At 40.7% G+C, this 20175-nt stretch overlaps 1 protein-coding gene across 7 annotated transcripts in view; it reads left to right on the plus strand.

The window, feature by feature from the left end:
- TNRC6A (trinucleotide repeat containing adaptor 6A) overlaps positions 1-20175 on the plus strand; it is a 216217-nt gene that overhangs the window by 101640 nt on the left and 94402 nt on the right. The window contains exons 1-2 of one of the 7 annotated variants that reach the window (XM_065924517.1): positions 19063-19473; positions 19858-19905. The exons of 4 other annotated variants lie outside the window; for them this stretch is intronic. In XM_065924517.1, coding sequence (XP_065780589.1) covers positions 19469-19473; positions 19858-19905 — 53 coding nt within the window. In that variant the 5' untranslated portion in view covers positions 19063-19468. Of the gene's footprint in view, positions 1-19062; positions 19474-19857; positions 19906-20175 lie in introns of those variants that run through there. 2 more of the 7 variants (XM_065924521.1, XM_065924522.1) reach the window with 2 other exon arrangements.

Here is a 20175-nt window from a genome sequence, read left to right on the forward strand (position 1 = left end):
TAGGAATAAAATGGCCACATAAAAATTAAAATAGCTGCATAATATAAAAATAGCATAGAGTACGTTAAGAGATAGATAACACACTAGAAAAAAGTGAAAAAAAATTCAGACTACCAAAAAACCCCCCAATTTCTTTACTATCAAAGAGCTTATAAATAAAAGAGAAAATATGAATAGCTTAAAATTGGACAAAGGATGTGAACATGTAGTTCACAAAAGAGAAATCCAAATTGTTTATAAACTCTTAAAAGTCTCTCAACCTCACTAGTGTCTAAAGAAATATACATTAAAATGAGATAACAGGTTGACAAAGATCAAAAGTGTTGATATGGTTAATTCATGTTGATATATGACAGAAATCAAACCAATATTGTAAAGCAATCATCGATCAATTAAAAATAAATATTTTAAAAAGTGTTGATACCATTACACCAGTGGCATGGCTAAAAAGTACTTAATAGTGCCCAAAAGGAATAAGAGGAAATATATACTTTCATAAATTGTTGGCCAGGACATAAATTGGCAGTCTCTTTGAAAGGTAATTTGGTGATACTTATCACCATGGACAGAGGAGGCTGACAGGCTACAGTCCATGGGGTCGCAAAGAGTCAGACACGACTAAGCAACTAAGTACACATTTCAGTTCAGTTCAGTTCAGTCGCTCAGTCGTGTCCGACTCTTTGCGACCCCATGAATCGCAGCACGCCAGGCCTCCCTGTCCGTCACCAGCTCCCAGAGCTTACTCAAACTCATGCCCATCAAGTCGGTGATGCCATTCAACCATCTCATCCTCTCTCGTCCCCTTCTCCTGCCCCCAATCCCTCCCAGCATCAGGGTCTTTTCCAACGAGTCAACTCTTTGCATGAGGTGGCCAAAGTACTGGAGTTTCAGCTTCAGCATCAGTCCTACCAATGAACACCCAGGACTGGTTGGATCTCTTTGCAGTCCAAGGGACTCTCAAGAGTCTTCTCCAACACCACAGTTCAAAAGCATCAATTTTTCGGTGCTCAGCTTTCTTCACAGTCCAACTCTCACATCCATACATGACCACTGGAAAAACCATAGCCTTGACTAGATAGACCTTTGTTGGCAGAGTAATGTCTCTGGCTTTTTAATATGCTGTCTAGGCTGGTCATAACTTTCCTTCCAGGGAGTAAGCGTCTCTTAATTTCATGGCTGCAGTCACCATCTGCAGTGATTTTGGAGCCCAAAAAAATAAAGTCTGACACTGTTTCCACTGTCTCCCCATCTATTTCCCATGAGATAATGGGACCAGATGCCGTGATCTTAGTTTTCTGAATGCTGAGCTTTAAGCCAACTTTTTCACTCTCCTCTTTCACTTTCATCAAGAGGCTCTTTAGTTCCTCTTTACTTTCTGCCATAAGGGTGGTGTCATCTGCATATCTGAGGTTATTGATATTTCTCCCGGCACTCTTGATTCCAGCTTGTGCTTCTTCCAGCCCAGCGTTTCTCATGATGTACTCTGCATATAAGTTAAATAAGCAGGGTGACAATATACAGCCTTGACGTATTCCTTTTCCTATTTGGAACCAGTCTGTTGTTCCATGTCCAGTTCTAACTGTTGCTTCCTGACCTGCATACAGGTTTCTCAAGAGGCAGGTCAGGTGGTCTGGTATTCCCATCTCCTTCAGAATTTTGCACAGTTTATTGTGATCCACACAGTCGAAGGTTTTGGCATAGTCAATAAAGCAGAAATAGATGTTTTTCTGGAACTCTCTTGCTTTTTCGATGATCCAGTGGATATTGGCAATTTGATCTCTGGTTCCTCCATCTTTTCTAAAACCAGCTTGAACATCTGGAAGTTCACGGTTCACGTATTGCTGAAACCTGGCTTGGAGAATTTTGAGCATTACTTTACTAGCGTGTGAGATGAGTGTAATTGTGCGGTAGTTTGAGCATTCTTTGGTATTGCCTTTCTTAGGGACTGGAATGAAAACTGACCTTTATCAGTCCTGTGGCCACTGCTGACATTTAAGGATGTTCAAATCCTTTGACTCAGCTAGTTCACTTCTGTGAATCTACTCCACAGAGATCTCAAATACAGTAATAAAGGAGTAAGTAGAACTTTTTTTTTTGAACAATCACAAACTAACAGAAAAGTTAGAAATACAGAAAAAGAATTCGCACCCCTGCACCGAACCATTTGAGAGTGAATTGCTAACACAACCTGAAAATAGAACCAAATCCATGCCACATCACCCTAAAGTAAATGAGAGTTTATTTCCCATGAGCTCAGAAATGCTCATGTATAACTTAATGCAATGATTGAAATCAGAAATTAACATTGATATCATCTAATCCTCGAACTCTTCAGGTCCATAATTATCTGAATGATGTCTTTGTAGGGAAAGGATCCAGTTCAGAATTGAGCATTATTTTTGGTGGCTGCATCTCTTTGGTCTTCTTCCATCAGTCTTTCCTTGATTTTTATAACCTTGACACGTTAAAAAAAAATACAAGCCAGTTCTTTTGAAGAATGCCCCACAATTTAGTTGATCTGAGGTTTCCTCATGATCAGGTTCAAGTTACTCATCTTTGACAGGAACCCTACAAAATGATGCTGTGTTCTTATTGCCTCCTACCACGTAGTGCTAGATTCAGAAGTTACCATCTCTCGATGATGTTCACTTTGATCACTAACAGGGTGTCTCAGGTTTCTCATTTTCCTTTTACATTTTGAAGCATTTTGTGGGAGGTGTTTTGAAATTATGTAAACATACTGTTTCTTTGCCAAACCTTAAAAAAAAACAGCTTTATTGACTCACATGTTTAAAGTGTCTAATTTGAGAAGTTTTGACATATGTATACAGCTGTGAAACCGTCACCACTATCAAAATAATAAACATATCCATCATCCCCAAAAGTTTTCTCTTGTCTTTTTGTAATCTTGCCCTCTCTATTTCCCTGAATCTCCCCTATTCCTTGGCAAGCACTGATCTATTCTATTCTATTACTATAAAATAAGTTGCATTTTCTAGAATTTTATATAAATTGAATCATACAATTTATACTATTTTGGATCTGAGTTTCATCCACGTTGTGCATATCAGTAGTTCATTCCTTGTAAGTGCTGAAGAATATTGTACTATATATATATTAATCAGTCTGTTTATGCATCCTTCTGTTGATGGACAGTTGGGTTCTTTCTAGTTTCGAAGTTTTACAAAGGAAATGTCTCTGGACATTCATGTACAAGTCTTTGTATGAACAAATGCATTTATATCTTTTGGGTAAGTACCTATTAAAAAACTATCAAAATGGTTTTTCAAAATAATTGAATAATTCATGTTCCCACCATCAGTGTGTATGAGAGCTACAGTTGCTTCACTTCCTTACCAACAATAGTATTATGAACCTTATTTTTGGATATTTTTATAAGTGTGTAGTGGTATCCTATAGAAGGAAATGGCAACTCACTCCAGTACTCTTGCCTGGAAAACTCCACGGATGGAGGAGCCTGATGGGCTACAGTCCATGGGGTCGCAAAGAGTCGAATATGACTGAGTGACTTCACCCACCAGTGGTATCCTATGGTGGTTTTAATTTTCATTTCTCTAAGTACTAAATCTTTTGAGTGTGTGTATATCTTATTTACTGAAGGTCTGTTCACATTTTTGTCCTATTTAAAAAAACAGGTTATTTTCTTTTTATTGAGTTTTGTGACTCCTTTATGTATTCTGGACATAAATTCTTTATGTGATTTGCAAATATTTTCTCCTTGTCTGTGGCTTTTCATTCTCTCTCTGAACAGCATCTTTTAAAGCGCTGATATGTTTTAATTTTGATGTCTTATGGATTATGTTTTTGGTGACTGTGAAATCATTGCCTAACCCAAGGTCACAAAGATTTCTCTTATGTTTACTCCCAAGGTTCCATAGTTTTTATTTTCATATTTAGGCATGTGATCCATTTTGAGTTAATTTGTATGTATGATATAAGGAATGAGTTGAAGTACTATTTTTTTTTGCAAATTTATTGAAAAAATTATCTTTGTACCCTTTGATGAAAATAGATTGATCAGATGGGTATAGATTTGTTTTGGGATTTTCTGTTCCGGTACATTTATCTATTTATCTATTTTGGTGTCAGTGCCACACTATTACTGTTGCTTTCTAATAAGTCTTGAAGTTGGGTCGCTTGGGTTTCTCAAGGTTATTTTCATTATTCTATGTCCTCTATAGTTCTAGATGAGATTTAGAATCAACTTGTCATTTTTTACCAAACAAACAAAAAATCTTGCTGGGATTTTTAGTATCATTCCAGTAAATACATACATCAAACTGGAAATCCTTGGTGGCTTGTTGGTAAAGGATCTGCCTATATGGCAGGAGAACGCTTACCAATGCAGGATACTTGGATTTGCTCCCTGGGTCAGGAAGATCCCCTGGAGAGGGAAATGGCAACCCACTCCAGTATTCTTGCCTGAGAAATCCCATGGACAGAGGAGTCTGGTGGGCTACAGTCCATGGGGTCACAAGAGTAAGACATGACTTAGCAACTAAACCACTACCATACATCAAATTAGAGGAACTGACATCCTCATAACACCAAGTCTTCCAATTTGTAAGCGCCACTTCTCTCTCCATTTATTTAACTACTCTTTAATTTCTCTCCACAATATTTTGTTATCAGGGTATAGATTTTGCATAATTAGTCAGATTTATCTCTAAGCATTTCCTATTTTTTGATACCATTGAAAATAGTTGCCATTTTTAATTCCAAATTCCTATTGATCATTGCTATTGTCTAGAAGTAGAACTGATTTTTGTATGCTGCCTTTAAACCCATTTACTAAAGCTAGTAGCATTTTTGTAGATTCTATAGAACTTTCTGCATCGAAAGTGAATAAAGATAGTTGTACTTCATTTCTACTCTTTTGTATTGACACCTCCAGAACAATGTTAAATAGAAGAGGTTCAAGTAAGAATCTTTGTCTTATTCCTAATATTAGAGAAAAATATCCAGTATTACATTATTAACTCTAATGTTAGTTGTAGAATTTAAGTGCCCTGTATTGTGTTGAGGAAATTCCCTTGTACTCATAGTTTGCTATGAGATTTTTTCTTTAATCAGAAACAAATACTGGATTTTTCTCCAAAACTTTCTCTGCCCCTATTGAGATGACTATATGGTCATGACTATATATATGAGATGACTATATATGACTGCAGCCCACCAGGCTCCTCTGTCCATGGGGATTCTGCAGGCAAGAATACTGGAGTGGGTTGCCATGCCCTCCTCCAGGGGATCTTCTCAACCCAGGGATCGAACCCAGGTCTCCCACATTGCAGGCAGATTCTGTATAGTTTTATAATATGATGATTGATTTCATTTCTAGAATAAACACCACTTGGTTGTGGAATATTGTCTTTCATATACAGTTGGGTTTGTTTTGCAAAAACAGTTTAAATTCCATATTTGTGTTCATTAGAAATGTTGGTCTGTAGTTTTCTTTTCTTGTAATACCTTGGCCTTTGATACTGGAGTAATTTTGACTTCTAATAAGGAATTGGGAAATAGTTCCTCCTCTTTAATTTTCTGGAAGAGTTTGGTAGATTTTGATGTTATTCATTTCTTAAATATTTACTGGAATAAATGAAACAATCTTGACCTGGACCTTTCTTCATGGGACGGTTTTTAACTACAAAGTCAAATTTTTAAACAGATTAAGGACTATGCAGGTCATCTCTTTCTTCTTGAGTGAGTTTTTGTAGCTTGTCTTTCAAGGAATTTGGCCATTTTAATTAAGTTGCTGAATTTTTGGCATAAACTGGCTTATACTCTTATTGTCATTTTAACATCTTTTTAACTTGTAGCATTATCATCTCATTCATTTCTGTTATTACTACTTTGTGTTTTCTTTTTTCCTGGATAAAATATTATGAATTTTTCTGATAAAACTGGTTTCTGGAAGAACTAGCTTTTTGTTTCAATGATTTTTCCCTTGTTTATTGGGAAACAATAGAAACAGAAATGTTTTCTGTTTCGCTTATTACCACCCTGATCTTTATTATTTCCTCTCTTTTAAAAATTTATTTATTTTTTTTATTATTGGCTGTGCTGGGTCTTTGCTGCTGTGAAAGCTTTTCTCTAGTTGCAGGGAGCGGGGGCTACTCTCTAGTTGCAGTGCTCCGACTTCATTGCGGCGGCTTCTCTTGCTGCGGAGCATGGGCTCTAGGACGTGCAGGCATCAGTAGTTGTGGCACATGGGCTCAATAGTTGCAGCTCTTGGGCTCCAGAGCAGAGGCTCGATAGTTGTGGCATGTGAACTTAGTTGCTCCGTGGCATGTGGGATTGGCCTAGACCAGGTATCGAACCTGTGTCTCCTGCACTGCAGGCAGATTCTTTACCACTGAGCCACCTGAACTGGCCCATTATCATTAAAAAAGGGTCATCCTTTTCCCTGGTAATAGTCTTTGCTCTGAAGTCTTTGCTGATATTAATATAAACATTTCAGCTTTCTTTGGATTGGTGTTAGTCTAGTTTATTTTTTCCTTCTCTTTGCCTTTACTGTCTGTGTCTTAGTATTTAAAGGGGGTTGCTTGTAGGCAGAATACAGCTGGATCCTTCTTTTTTTTTTTTGGATCCTTCTTTTTTATCCATTCCATTTCTGCCTTAAATTGGGATGCTTAGACTACTTACATCTGACGTGGTCTAGTAAATTTAAATTTCACATTTTGGCTATTTGTTTTCTTTGTGTCCCATTGTTCTTTCTTTCCATTTTCCTTTTTTTTTTTTTTTTTTCCTTTTTTTTCTGTATGCTTTTAGTTGTCTAATTATTGTGACTTCATTTTACTCCTTTGTAGGATGCCAAGAACTTTTAATGTTTAGAGGACAGGCTTTTAAGAAATGGTGAGAGACAGAAGATTCAAGGGTTTGATCCCTGGGTCAGGAAGATCCCTTGGAGGAGGGCATGGCAACCCACTCCAGTACTCTTGCCTGGAGAATCCATTAGACAGAGGATCCTGACGGGCTACAGGCCATGGGGTCACAGAGTTGGACACAACTGAAGTGACTTAGCACATACTCATGATGGGAAAACTGGATATCCACCCGCAAAAGAATAAAACTGAACCTTTACCTTACTCCATTTTACTCTTTCATTGGCTTAATCGCCGTTAACTATTGTGTTATTTTAGCGGTTGCTGTAGGGTTTACATTTACTTTCTTCATCTTATTCTACCTTTAAGCAATAGTATACATCTTGGTAAACAGACATTACAACAGTACATCTATTTCTCCTCTTCCAGATTTTGAGTTATTGTTGTCTTACGTTTTATTTCTACATATGTTGTTAACCCCACCATACATTTTTCTCATTTTTGTTTTAAGCAATTATCTTTTAATGATATCTGATGATGCTGTGTGATGAAGTCAAAGCAAAAGTCACTCAGTCATGTCTGACTCTTAGCGACCCCATGGACTCCACAGTCCGTGGAATCCTCCAGGCGGGAATACTGGAGTGGGTAGCCTTTCCCTTCTCCAGTGGATCTTTGCGATCAGGAGTTGAACCAGGGTCTCCACATAACAAGAAAAAATATTTTCATATTTATCTATGACTTACCTACGTAGGTACCATTTGCAGTGCTCTTTATTCATTTATATGATCTAGATTTCTATCTTGCTCATTTTCATTCTGTCTGAAGACTTCATTTTACCACTTTTCTTTCTGATAGTACAGATCTGCTGGTGACAATTATTTCAGATTTTCTAAGCCTGAAAAGTCTTTATTTCCTCTTTACTTTTGAAAATATTTTTGCAGATAATAGGATTCTAGGTTGATCAATTTTTTTCTTTTAATGCTTGAAATATGTTGTCTTTTTGTTTGCACTGTTTCTAAAAAAAAAAACCTACTGTCATCTGACTCTATTCCTTGGTTATAATATCTTTTTCTTTAGCTGCTTTTAAGATTTTTCTCTTAATGATTGTTTTTAAATGATTTGATTATATTGTACTGGTGTCATTGTCATCAGGGTGTGTGTATATGGAGGGGTGGGTTTTATGTTTGTTGATATTCTCGAATTTGTGGTTTATAGCTTTCATCCAATTTGGAAAAAATTTACTATTATTTCTTCAACTATTTTTTCTATTCCCCATTTCTCTCCTTCAGCATCTCCAATAACGTACATATTAGGCATTTTAAGTTTTTTCACAGTTCATTGATTCTCTTCATTTAATTTTTAGTCTTTTTTCCTGTTTTATTTTAGAGAGTTTCTGTTGCTTTGTGTTCAGGTACACTAAGCTTTTCTTTTCCAAGGTCTAATCTGCTGTTAACCCCACCCAGCATATTTTCTTAGACATTGTAGTTTTAATTTCCAGAAATTTACTTTAGATCTTCTTTTAAAAATATCTTGCACATCTCAACTTTTAGAACATTTAGAATACAGTTATAATTGTTTTAATGTCCTTTCCTCTTAATTTTAGCATCTGTGCCACTTCTGGGTCAATTTCAATTTTTCTCATTTCGATCAGATTTTCCTACTTTTTCACATATCTGACAATATTTGATGCCAGGCATTGTAAATTTTACTTTGTTTGATGTTGAATATTTTTGCATTCATATAAGTGGTCCTGAATTTTCTTCTGGGATGTAGTTACCTAAAAACTCCTTGAACCTTTTAGAGAGTTCTTTTAAACTTCACTGTGTAGCACCAGGGCTGTGGTTTTTTTTAAAACTTTTCCGGGTAGCACGAGAGTAGCTTTTGTTTAGACCTAACTTTGCCCCAATATTAATGCAAAATGCTCCTGAGAATTCCACCTGAGGCCCGAGGTTTTCTGCACTAATAGGAACAGGAACTCTGTGAGTCTATATATTTTCCTTCCAATTCTCCCAATATTTCCCAATCTTGAGTCATTCCATGACCTGAAGGCACTGTTCAGTTTTCAGCCCAAGCGGCAAGTATGACCCTCTGCAGATCTCTAGAGCACTCCACCTGTGTGATTCTCTCCTCTCTGGCACTCTGATCTCACAATCTAGCCACTCTGATTGCACTTTACTGCTCCAGACTCTCAGCTTCATTGCCTCGATTCAGGAAGTCCACTCTGCTTGGGCTCCCCTCCCTGTTCCACGGTATTATTGCCTAGAAACTATTCTCAAGCAGTAATCTTGGGCAATCATAGGGCTCACCTCCTTTGTTTCCATCTCCCAGGGATCACTTTCTTAGTTATTTGGCTGCCCTGGGTGTTTGTTGTGGCTTGAGGGCTTTCTCTAGCTGAGGCTCACCGACTTCTCTTGCTGTGAAGCGCAGCTCTAGAGTGCACAGACTCAGTAGTTGCGGCCCATCAGCTCTCTAGCTGTGGCTTGTGGGGTTAGTAGCCCTGCAGCACGTGGAATCTTGGTTCCCCAACCAGGGATTGAGCCCGAGTCGCTTACATTGAAAGATGGATTCTTAACCACCAGAGAAGTCCCAGGGATCACTGTCTTTCATTCCTTGATGCTCAGTGTCTTGAAAACTCTTGTTTCATAAATTTTATTTGTATTTTTAGTTTTTTTCAGAAGGGAGGGGAAATAGAGCTTTGTTTGCTTCACCTTGGCTGGAAGTGGATGTTAAAGTTCCCATTCCTCACCTAATGTTTAATGAATGATGAACAATATACATTTGTGTCTATGCAGACCTATGTGATAGTTGCTCAGTCGGGTCCAGCTCTTTGCGACCTCATGGACTGTAGCTTGCCAGGTTCCTCTGTCCATGGGATTCTCCAGGCAAGAATACTGGAGTGGGTTGCTATTTCCTTCTTCCAGACATATACTCTCCTACTTTATTGAAAGGGTTATACCCCTTAATATATTTATTTATTTTAACACTGTGTTTGTCCTCAGTCACTCAGCTGTGTCCAACTCTTTGCAGCCCCAGGACTGTAGCCCACCAGGCTCCTCTGCTCATGGAATTTTCTCAGTGAGAATACTAGAGTGCGGTGCCATTTCCCACTCCAGGGGATCTTCCCGACCCAGGGATTGAACCCATATCTCTTATGTCTTCCGCATTAGCAGGTGGATTCTCTACCACTAGCACCACCTGGGAAGCCCCTACATTTGGTCAGTGTGTATAAGAAAATTTTAAATTCAGAAGTGTTCTGTGCAGCATTTCTTCACTCAAATTAATGAACTGAGAGTAAAGGAGGTTTGCCCTCAAGGCAAAGCAGCTGCCATTATCATTTCTTCAATTCAGAGAAAAAGACAAACAGTAGCTGATTACTTCAGTAGTGAATGTTGAGAGACCTAGTAAGAGGTAGAAGTACCCACTTTGTCCTCAACAAAACAATCAAGGTGCCTGGTGGATCTGGTGGAAAACAAAAGCATCATGAAAGGATATTGCTTATATCTGGAAGATAGAGCAAAACCCGGCAGATCTAAGAAAGTAAGATGTCTAGGAGAATCTAGTTCTTGCTGGTTGTCAAGATGGTAACAAGCTGGTACCTGGGAGAACAATGATGCTCCTTGACTCACCCTGTGGAACTGCTTGGAATAAAGACGACATTCATTCTTCATCACTCAACAAATATTAAAGCAATGTTTAATACCTCCCAGGCACCACTCTAGGTATTGTGAACACAACTCTGAAACCTACCGATAAGTCCCCATTCTTGTGGGCCTTACATGCCAGCAGTGCCTGGATAAAATGAGTTATCTCATGAGAACATGTAAGATTCCAGTCCTAAATGCTAAAGGGGTCCTTTCTAGGAGAGCTGAGCTTCTGCCCAGATAAGAGGAGGAAATAGTCAGTGAGGTCTAAGTTAATTTTGACACATGAATTGTATCTATGTTAGCAAGAGATCCAGAGAATCCCTAGGAAGGCTTATGAAAGGCTCTTTGAGCTGAGATTTGAAGTAGAAGTTTGTTAGGTAGACATGATAGGAGGGAAACATGCTCAAGTCAGAGTCTTTGAAAAACATGCGAAAGTAGCAATAGCTCAGTGACACTGGAGCACACAGCAGGAATCCTAAGAGACAGGGTAGCTACACAGTGAGAGTTCTTGAAGAGCCTTTTTTTTCTCTCTCTTTTTTTTTTTGCTAAGCAAGGGGTTTTGCATAATATTCTATAAAGAACAGAGATTCATTTAAGAATTTTTTAGTGGCAGCAGCAGCACCTGATCAGACTTATTTTTAGGAAATCACTTTGGTGGCAATGTGAATATTTGGATAGAGGGAGGTAGGCAAGCCTGGAAAAATCATTCCTTTGCCCAGTGAGTATTATTAAGGACCTAATCTATACTAGGCAACTTGCTTAGATACAAAAGATATAGTGAGAACAAGGCAGATGTGGACCTTGCTCTCCTGGATCTTGCAGAGAAACTGGAGAATCAAAAATCAAACAACCCTTCCCCCAAATTAAACAAATAATGATGGAAGTACTGCGTTACAAATGTGATCATGTCATGAAGCGGAAATAGAGGATATCTTTAGAATATGTGATTGGGAGACCCAATAAAGTCAAGGTGGGTGGTGGTCAGAAAAGTCTATCCTGAGGAAGTGACATAGGGTGGAGAGCTGAAGAATGGTAAGGAGCAGGCTGGGTAAAGACCTGGACACCTTTTAGAAAACAAAAGAGCCCTTGGTTTGAATTGTCTGAAAAAAGGCAGGTGACTGCAGATAGCACTGGGAGACGTTGCCAACCACATTAAAGGTATTAGGCTTTGAATCAAGAGCCCTGCAAAGCCTTTGAATTAATATTTTAAGCTGGAGAGTACGATCATCAAGTTCTCAATTGGAGAAAAATCACTGGGGCTGCTAAATGGAGAATGATTTCAAGTGAAATCACTCTGGGACTGGAAATGTAACCTGTTGTAACCATTTCAGAAACATTGTATAGCTTCTGTAGTTATGAATGCACTTATCCTGTGATTCAGTATTTCTATTCCTAGCTATTTATCCAAGAGAGAGAAACATATGTCCCATGTCAAAAAAAAAAAAAAAAAAAAAAGATTCATACAAGAATGTTCAGAGCAGCTTTATTCACAATAACCCTAAACTGGAAGCAACCCAAGTATCAGTCGGCAGGAGGATGATAAACAAACCGTGGTACATTCATTTAATGGGGTGACTCTCAGTAACAAAAAGGAGTGAACTTCTGACACATGCAACAATGTGAATGACTCTCAGATATGTTCAGCAAGAGAAACTAGTCACAAAAGGACATATGCATACCATATGACCCTGTCTATATGAGGCTCCAGAGTAGATAGTGGTTTCTGGGTGTCAGGTGTGCATGTGGGTGTCAGGTGTGCAGGTGAAGGGAAGACAGGTGAGTGATGAAAACGAACACAAGGGAATTTCCAGGGCGTGTTTATTTGTCAAGACTCATCTTTTTTTTTGTTTAACTTCAGATGTGTGCATTTTATTGTATTTAAACTATTCCACAACAAAGAGAGAGAGGAAGAAAAGAGAACCTGTGGCATTTTCAGAGTTATGGGTGGGGGTGGCAGAAGGGGAAACTAAAGTTTGGAAACAAAATAACAATGATGCATTGGATGGGAGGGAAGGAAGAATCAAAATTAACTCAAGTTTCTGGCTAGGATGGTTTACTGTTAGGTATTACTCTCTGTGGGAAATTGTCTTTTTGGGAACAGGTTTGTGTGTGGTGGGGGGAGTGGGACAGAGAAGGTATAAGGCTGAATTTTGACATGTCAGTCTGAGAAGCATCATTTGTTCCCATTACACGACACTTAATTCTGTTAATCCTGCCTTTCGAGGTTGTCACTGGAGTAGCATTCCTCTGCTCTTTCCTCACTTCACAGCGATAGTTCTCCATACGGTAATCCTTCATCTCCGCTCCTCAGAGGAGTCGGGGAAACCACTGAAGACTTTTGGGTCATCACAAAGAGGTAGGATTCAGTGGAGAGGGGCTGAACAGGGATGTGTGTGTGTATGTGCGCAAACACGCGGGCTGTCACTCACAGTCATATCTGGCTCTTTGCAACCCCATGGACTGTGGCCCACCAGGCTCCTCTGTCCATGGGATTTCCCAGTCAAAAATACTGGAGTGGGTTGCCATTTCCTACTCCAGGGGATCTTCCTGACCCAGGGATCAAACCCACATCTCCTCCATTGGCAGAGGGATTCTTTACCACTGAGCCACCTGAGATAGTCACATAAAATGTAGGATTCCAAAAAAAGAAAAAAAAGGATTCCCCCCGACACCCCAACCCCCATCCAGACATTCTCATGAGTAAAAGGCACATTTGTAATTATCCAAGGACCTGACTTTTTTTTTTCCCAGTGTTAATATACCCTTAAATTGTCAGTAATGCAATGTTCCCCTAAATTGAAAGAGACTTGTTTTCTAGTTGTTGAGAACTTTGACTGAGAATTGTTCTCTCTTCCAGATAAATGGCATCTCCAGCATCACCACACTTTTTGGGGTGTGAGTAGTTATTTCAACTCTGCCGTGTCAGGCTGCACTGGCAGGAGCGGTTCAACACATAGGTGCCAGGATCTGCCAACTTTACTGAGTCTTCCGGTGTAGACAATTGCCAAATATTTACATAGTAAAAGACTTTTTATTATATTTTATTTTACTTACACTTCTTTGATTCTTCATTTCAGATGTCCTTTTATGTGATTTTAAAATTATATATTAAGTAACTTATACTACCTATGATGATCATTTAGGGCTGGTGGGGGTGGTGTTACAAAATGTTTCTTATCAAAGGGAGCTACAAAGTCAGATTCAGTTGAGGAAAACAGATTTACAAAGTAGTGGTTAGTGATCTAGGCTCTGAAAGCAAACTGCTTGATTTTACCACCTATTATTTAGGTGGCTTTGTACAAGTTAATTATCCTCATCTGTAAAATGGGAATAATATACCTACCTTATTGGGCTGTGTGAGGACAACAATAATGATTAATTAATATTTTTAAAGCACTTTAAACGCTGCATAATTGGCCCATCAATTGCCACATATTAAGTACCAAATAGACTTTAGTTAAATAAAACAAATATACTCTCTCCAGGAAATCTCATTTATGTTCATGTCTTCAATATCTATTTAAATATTATTGTGGACATTTTTCTAAATTTAAAAATCTTTTGAGTGAGCTTCATCTAAAAAATACATATATATTTCATGATGATATCTGGTACAGACTTGGAAGAAAAACAAAATCCTTTCAAGTACATAATTTTCCAAGGATTAGGTTAGCCAATTACCCTTCTTGGATTAGAAAAAGAGGGTTGAAGAACATTTATGCTCTGGTAACCTCAGAAACCGAAGGAACAAAAATCCCAAGGAAGAGAGACAAATGGAGAAAAGATACTTACATTTAATTTCAAACAGCCTCTGTCTCTTACTATGCTAAGAAGCAGCAAGAATTTCCTGACACAGTTAACCGATTTTTCCAGAAATAGAAAAACGTTATGGTAGGAAAGACATATTTAACGTTATATACAAATTATCAAACTGTAAACGTCAGTCATGAGGCATGTAACAATATTCACTTAATCTAGAGAACACGCTTTATTGTAGGAAATGGCATTGGCTTACTTAAATGAGTTGTGTTATGTGAGTCGTACATGACCGAACACCACAACACTAACACACGCAGCCCCTTATCTTTCAGTTCTCAGGTGAAGCGTTACATTTTCAAAGAAGCCTTCTTTGACCGCACACTCTGTGTAATGTTCCTTTGTTTCTCTCTCAGCACAACATACATTTCCTTCTGTGCACTTGTTATAGTTTGTAATTATACACTTCAGTTCAGTTCAGTTCAGTCGCTCAGTCGTGTCCGACTCTTTGCGACCCCATGAACTGCAGCACGCCAGGCTTCCCTGTCCATCACCAACTCCCGGAGCATCTGCGTTTGCTTAAAAAATAGTCTGCCTCCTTAGACTTTACACATGGGAGTAGCTGCTCCTGTAGTGTTCAGAGTTGTCCCCTGGCATAGCACCTAGAACATATATAGCTTGACAAATACTTGTTGCATAGACAGACTGGCATTTTAGCTTCTGGAGTATACATGTGAGATACGGGCTAAAAATATGAATTTGAAAGTTATCTGCATTTAAATAGTATTTAAAAACAAGAGAAAGGATGAAATTACCCATCCCAGGAGAGAGAGGGGTGGGGGGAGCTTTGGAGATCAACATTTCTTTGGTATAAAGCAAGATGATGACAAAGGATACCCAAAAAATGAATGGCTAGAGAGGTAAAAAGAAACCCCGGAGAATATGCTGCCAAGACAATCAGGAATAGAAGCTCTCTTAAGACAGTGGGACAGATCAGTTGTGACAGATACAGCTAAGAAGTAAATTAAGATCAGGACAGAAATGTTACCATTGAGTTGGGGAGCTTCAAGGTCATTTTGGACTTCCCTGTCGGTCCAGGGGCTAGGACTCTGAGCCTGCAATGCAGGGTGCCTGGGTTCAACCCCTGGTCAAGGAACTAGATTGCATATGCCACAAGGAAAAGCTGGCTTAAAATTCAACATTCAAAAAGCTAAGATTATGGCATCCGGTCCCATCACGTCATGGCAAATAGATGCAGAAAAAGTGGAAACTGGTGGATTTTATTTTCTTGAGCTCCAAAACCACTGCAGATGGTGACTGCAGCCACGAAATTAAAAGACACTTGCTCCTTGGGAGAAAAGCTACTAATACAACCTAGACAGCATACTAAAAAGCAGAGACATCACTTTGCTGACAAAGGTCTGTACAGTCAAAGCTGTGGTTTTTACAGTACTCCCATATGGATGTAAGAGTTGGACCATAAAGAAAGCTGAGTGCTGAATAATTGATATTTTTGAACTGTGATGCTGGAGACGACTCTTGAGAGTCCCTTGGACAGCAAGGAGATGAAACCAGTCCATCCTAAAGGAAACCAACCTTGAATATTCACTGGAAGAACTGGTGCTGAAACTGAAGCTCCAATACGCCACCTGATGCGAAGGACCGACTCACTGGAAAAGACCCTGATGTTAGGCAAGATTGAGGGCAGGAGGAGAAGGGGGTGACAGAGGATGAGCTGGTTGGATGGCATCAACAACTCAGTGGACATGAGTTTGAGCAAACTCCAGGAGATGGTGAAGGACAGGGAAGCCTGGTGCATGGGGTCACAAAGAGTCAGACATAACTTAGTGACAATTAAGGTTATTTCTGATGTTGGTAAGAGTGATTTGGGGTGGGAAGTGGGGGTGACAGGTTAGAGTGGGCTGGGAAAGGAGGTGAGCAACTGCAATCAGCTGGTGTAGAACACCTTTTCAAGAAGTTTTGGTCGTAAGAGAATAAACAAAAAAAAAGTTGGAGAGGAATGAGGTATCTGTGGAACTTGTTTTGTGTGAATTTTTTTCTTTCTGTGGAACTTACTAGAATATGCTTGTATGGCGATGGGACATTCAGTGGACAGAGTAATTATTAATAAAGGGAAAGAATATTAAGGACGATCCCTTAGTAGTTTCTTTTTCCTTTTTTGACTGCATGGGGAATTTCCCCCAACCAAGGACTGAACTATCACCCTCTACACTGGAAACAGAGAGCCTTAACCACTGGATCACCAGGGCAGTCACAGTAGGTTTCTGATAAGGAATCAGTAGCTTTTCTGTAGCTTTCTTTGACCTACCCCTATGAACCAAGTTTAAGAGATAAACAAAAAGTAGTTATCAGGACTTCATAATGTAGCTCTGGAGGGTTGTCAACCACTCTGAAAAGATCTTCAAGAAATTGCATCTTCTCAGCTTCCCTGGAGCTGGGAATCAGTTCCAGGGTTTCTCAAACTTGGGTGCTATTGGTATTTTGGTTCACATACTCTCCTCTTAGGGGGAGGGGGTTGAATCTCCTATGGAGGGTTGAATGTAACCCTGGCCTTTACCCACATGGGTACCAGTAGTATCTAGTTGATACTAGATACTCAGATACTGTGATAGTCAGAAACTGGAAATTTTAAATCTTTGTGTGAGGGTTGGGGAGCAGATTGCCCCAGTTGAGAATCAATGACTTATTCAAACCTGAAAATGAAAGTCACTCAGTCATGTCTGACTCTTTTTGACCCCATGGACTCTACAGTCCATGGAATTCTCCAGATCAGAATACTGACCTTTTCCTTCTCCAGGGGATCTCCCCAACTCAGGGAATCAAACCCAGGTCTCCTACATTGCAGGCGGATTCTTTACCAACTGAGCTATCAGAGAAGTCCTATTCAAATCTAAGAAAGTCTAATTAAAAAAAAATCAGCTAATCTTAACAGCTGTTTTCATTGCCTTATGCTCTTATGGAAAATTATCATAAACTTGGTATGAAAGCATACTGTTCTATATATACATGTTCTAATTTTTTAATTCCTAAAGAAATACTGTAATATAATTTTTAATACTTTCAGTAGAAAGAACAATAAAAGAAAACCAAACGAAATATACACATGGATGAATCAAACTTAAGGATGATGGCAAGAAAAGGAAAGTCAGTAAGATTTATACAGTGCCCCCTACATTTCACGTTGAGATTCCCAGTGGCTCAATGGTAAAGAATCTACTTGTAATGCAGGCGACTCGGGAGATTTGGGTTCAATCCCTGAATGGGGAAGATCCCTTTGAGGAGGAAATGGCAACCCACTCCAGTATTCTCGCCTGGGAAATCCCACGGACAGAGGAGCCTAGAGGGCTATAATCCAAGGGGTCATACAACAGTCAGATATGACTTAGCCTCTAAACAACAACATTTTACATTTTGTAAGAGATTAAAATTTTTTTTTACAAGCTCATTGTATAAAAATGGAATAAAAGATATTTTGACAAGAAAATTTAAAACTTCATGATATCATCAGTTACATTTTGGTACATATGCTTTAGGACTTTCTGTGCACTCATTCATTCTCTTACTCATTAACTTATTACACATCTGGGGCTTCCCAGGTGGCGCTAGTGGTAAAGAATCCCCATGTCAGTGCAGGGTAGGAAGGAGGCATGGTTCCATCCCTGGGTTGAGAAGATCCCCTGGAGAAGGAAATGGTAACCTGCTCCAGTATTCTTGCCTGGAGAATCCCATGGACAGCGGAACCTGGCAGGCTCCAGTCTATGGGGTCGCTGAGTTGGACACGACTGAGGCGATTTAGCACACATTACACATCTCCCTGAGAGAGGACAGGAACTGGAAAGTCAAGGGAGCTTTGTTTTTTATTTTTTGTTTTTTTTTTAATGGGAGACATTTAGGCATGTTTTAAAGGCAGTGAAAGGATCAGTCAGTCGAAAGAGGAAAATGAGATGATAGGTATAGTGAGGTTTCTGAGAAGAATGGGTTTCAAGCACAGAGTTGGAGTCATCTTTAGATTAGGGGAAGAAAAAAAAAAACATTGTGAGAGGATTGAAAGAATACACACATATGCACACGTATGTATCTGACGGTATCTTCAGGTATGTATATTCCTGTATCTACCTGTAAGTATGTATTTTGTATCTACAGGTAGGTATATATATATTTTTTATCTATATGTATGTACCTTTATCTACATGTTTTCAACCATGTGAGCTACTGAGGAACTTGCTTTTTCACTTATTCTATTGCAACCATTCCCCCTCCTGCTGTTACGCTTCCTTACCATCATTTTTAACAGTATCCTAACACATGCAGTAGTTCAGTCTTTAAAGCCACCTCGTAATGTTGGACATTTTCGCCGTCACAATTTTTCACTACCATCAACGCCGGACTTAGTATCACGATGGTGACATATTTGTAGCTACCCAGGATTATTTTTTGAACAGAAATTCACGCAAGAGGAATTGCTGAGTCAAATGGTCAGCCTAACTCGAGGGATAAAAGTCGCTTTTAAACGTCAGTCATCCTCGGGTATGCAGTCTTTACCTGGGGAGGAAACAGAGAAGCAGAGAGGTTAAATAATTGGCCCAAGGTCAAAAATAATTGCAAGTGGCGGATTTCAAAAGCCGCGCGGGCTCATCATGCTGCGGCAGGGATAGAATTTGCGGTTTAGGCGATTTTTTTTTTTTTTTTTTTGGTGTGTTTCTGTGGGGGAGGGGGCCGGGCAGTAGGGAAGGAAACTTGTGTCGCAGCAAAGAAGGAGGAGAAGGGGAGGGAACTCATGTCAGAATCCGAGCCGACTGCGCCGAGAAAGGGTAGGCTCGGGATTCGGTGGGCCCCCAAGTCGCTGTGCGGGGCACCTCCGAGGCTGTGATCGGCTCCAGGAAGGTCCGGCCCGCGGCCGCGCCGCGCCAGGGCGGTTGCCAAGGGTCTGCCTAGTTTGCTGGTCTAGTTGCTAGGGCCTCCATCTTGAGGCCGGTGGCTGCGACACCCCCGGAAGGGGTTGCCGAGTGGGGCATTCACTTCCGGTCTGGGGCCTGCGGCGGCGGCGGCGGCGGTGGCGGCGACGGCGGCGGCGGCGGCGGCAGCGGGTCGGTGTAGAAAATGGCGCTGGTGCAGCGGCTCGGGCCTCTCCCCGCGGCGCTACGGAGGGCTTGAGGCTCGCGAGCCTCACTCGCCGCGCCCCACTTGCTCGTGCACTTTACACACATGAGGTGAGCGGGGCGGGGGCCTCCCTTCGGGCGGGAGGAGCCTCGGGCGCTGCCGCAGGGCCCGCGATAGCGGGCGGCGGCGGCGGCGGCGCCGGGCGTCCCCGAGACCTCGGGCCTCCGCGAAGGGGGCGCCGGCTGCGCAGCTGCGGAGGCCGGACGGGAGGCCCTGAGGGGCCGCGCTGTGCTGCTGGGGCCGGCGCGGGGGCTGCGGCTGGCCCGCGCCGCCTGACCGCAGTCGGGGCTGCAGCCCCGCAGCTTTGTGAGCCCCCCCGGGCTCCCTTCCCCCCGCCCCATCCGGCCCCGGCGCGAGCCTCTGCAGCGGCAGCTCCGTTTTCACGCGCATCTCTCTCTCTCTTTCTCTCCCCCCCTTTTTCTTTTCCGTTTTAGAGAATTGGAAGCTAAAGCTACCAAAGACGTAGAAAGGAATCTTAGCAGGTAAGATGGGCGCGCTTTCCGCCTCTCACCCCATTTCATTAATCGTGTATTTCCACCCTGGCTCGCCCTTGCTAGGTTTAGAAGTTCTCCCGTGTCATTTTCTTCCGCACGCAGGGAGCAGACACGGAGAAGAGGCTGGAGGGAATACTGGATGGAGGAATTGCGGGGAGATGCGTAATTACGCGTGTTTTCCTTTCTTGGGCCGGGGCGGGGGGGTGGCAAAAAACTGCGAAAAGCAATTCTTGTAAACTTAGTTAAAGCATTCTCACC

This window comes from Muntiacus reevesi, chromosome 2, assembly GCF_963930625.1.
Source record: "Muntiacus reevesi chromosome 2, mMunRee1.1, whole genome shotgun sequence".
Classification (NCBI taxonomy): domain Eukaryota; kingdom Metazoa; phylum Chordata; class Mammalia; order Artiodactyla; family Cervidae; genus Muntiacus; species Muntiacus reevesi.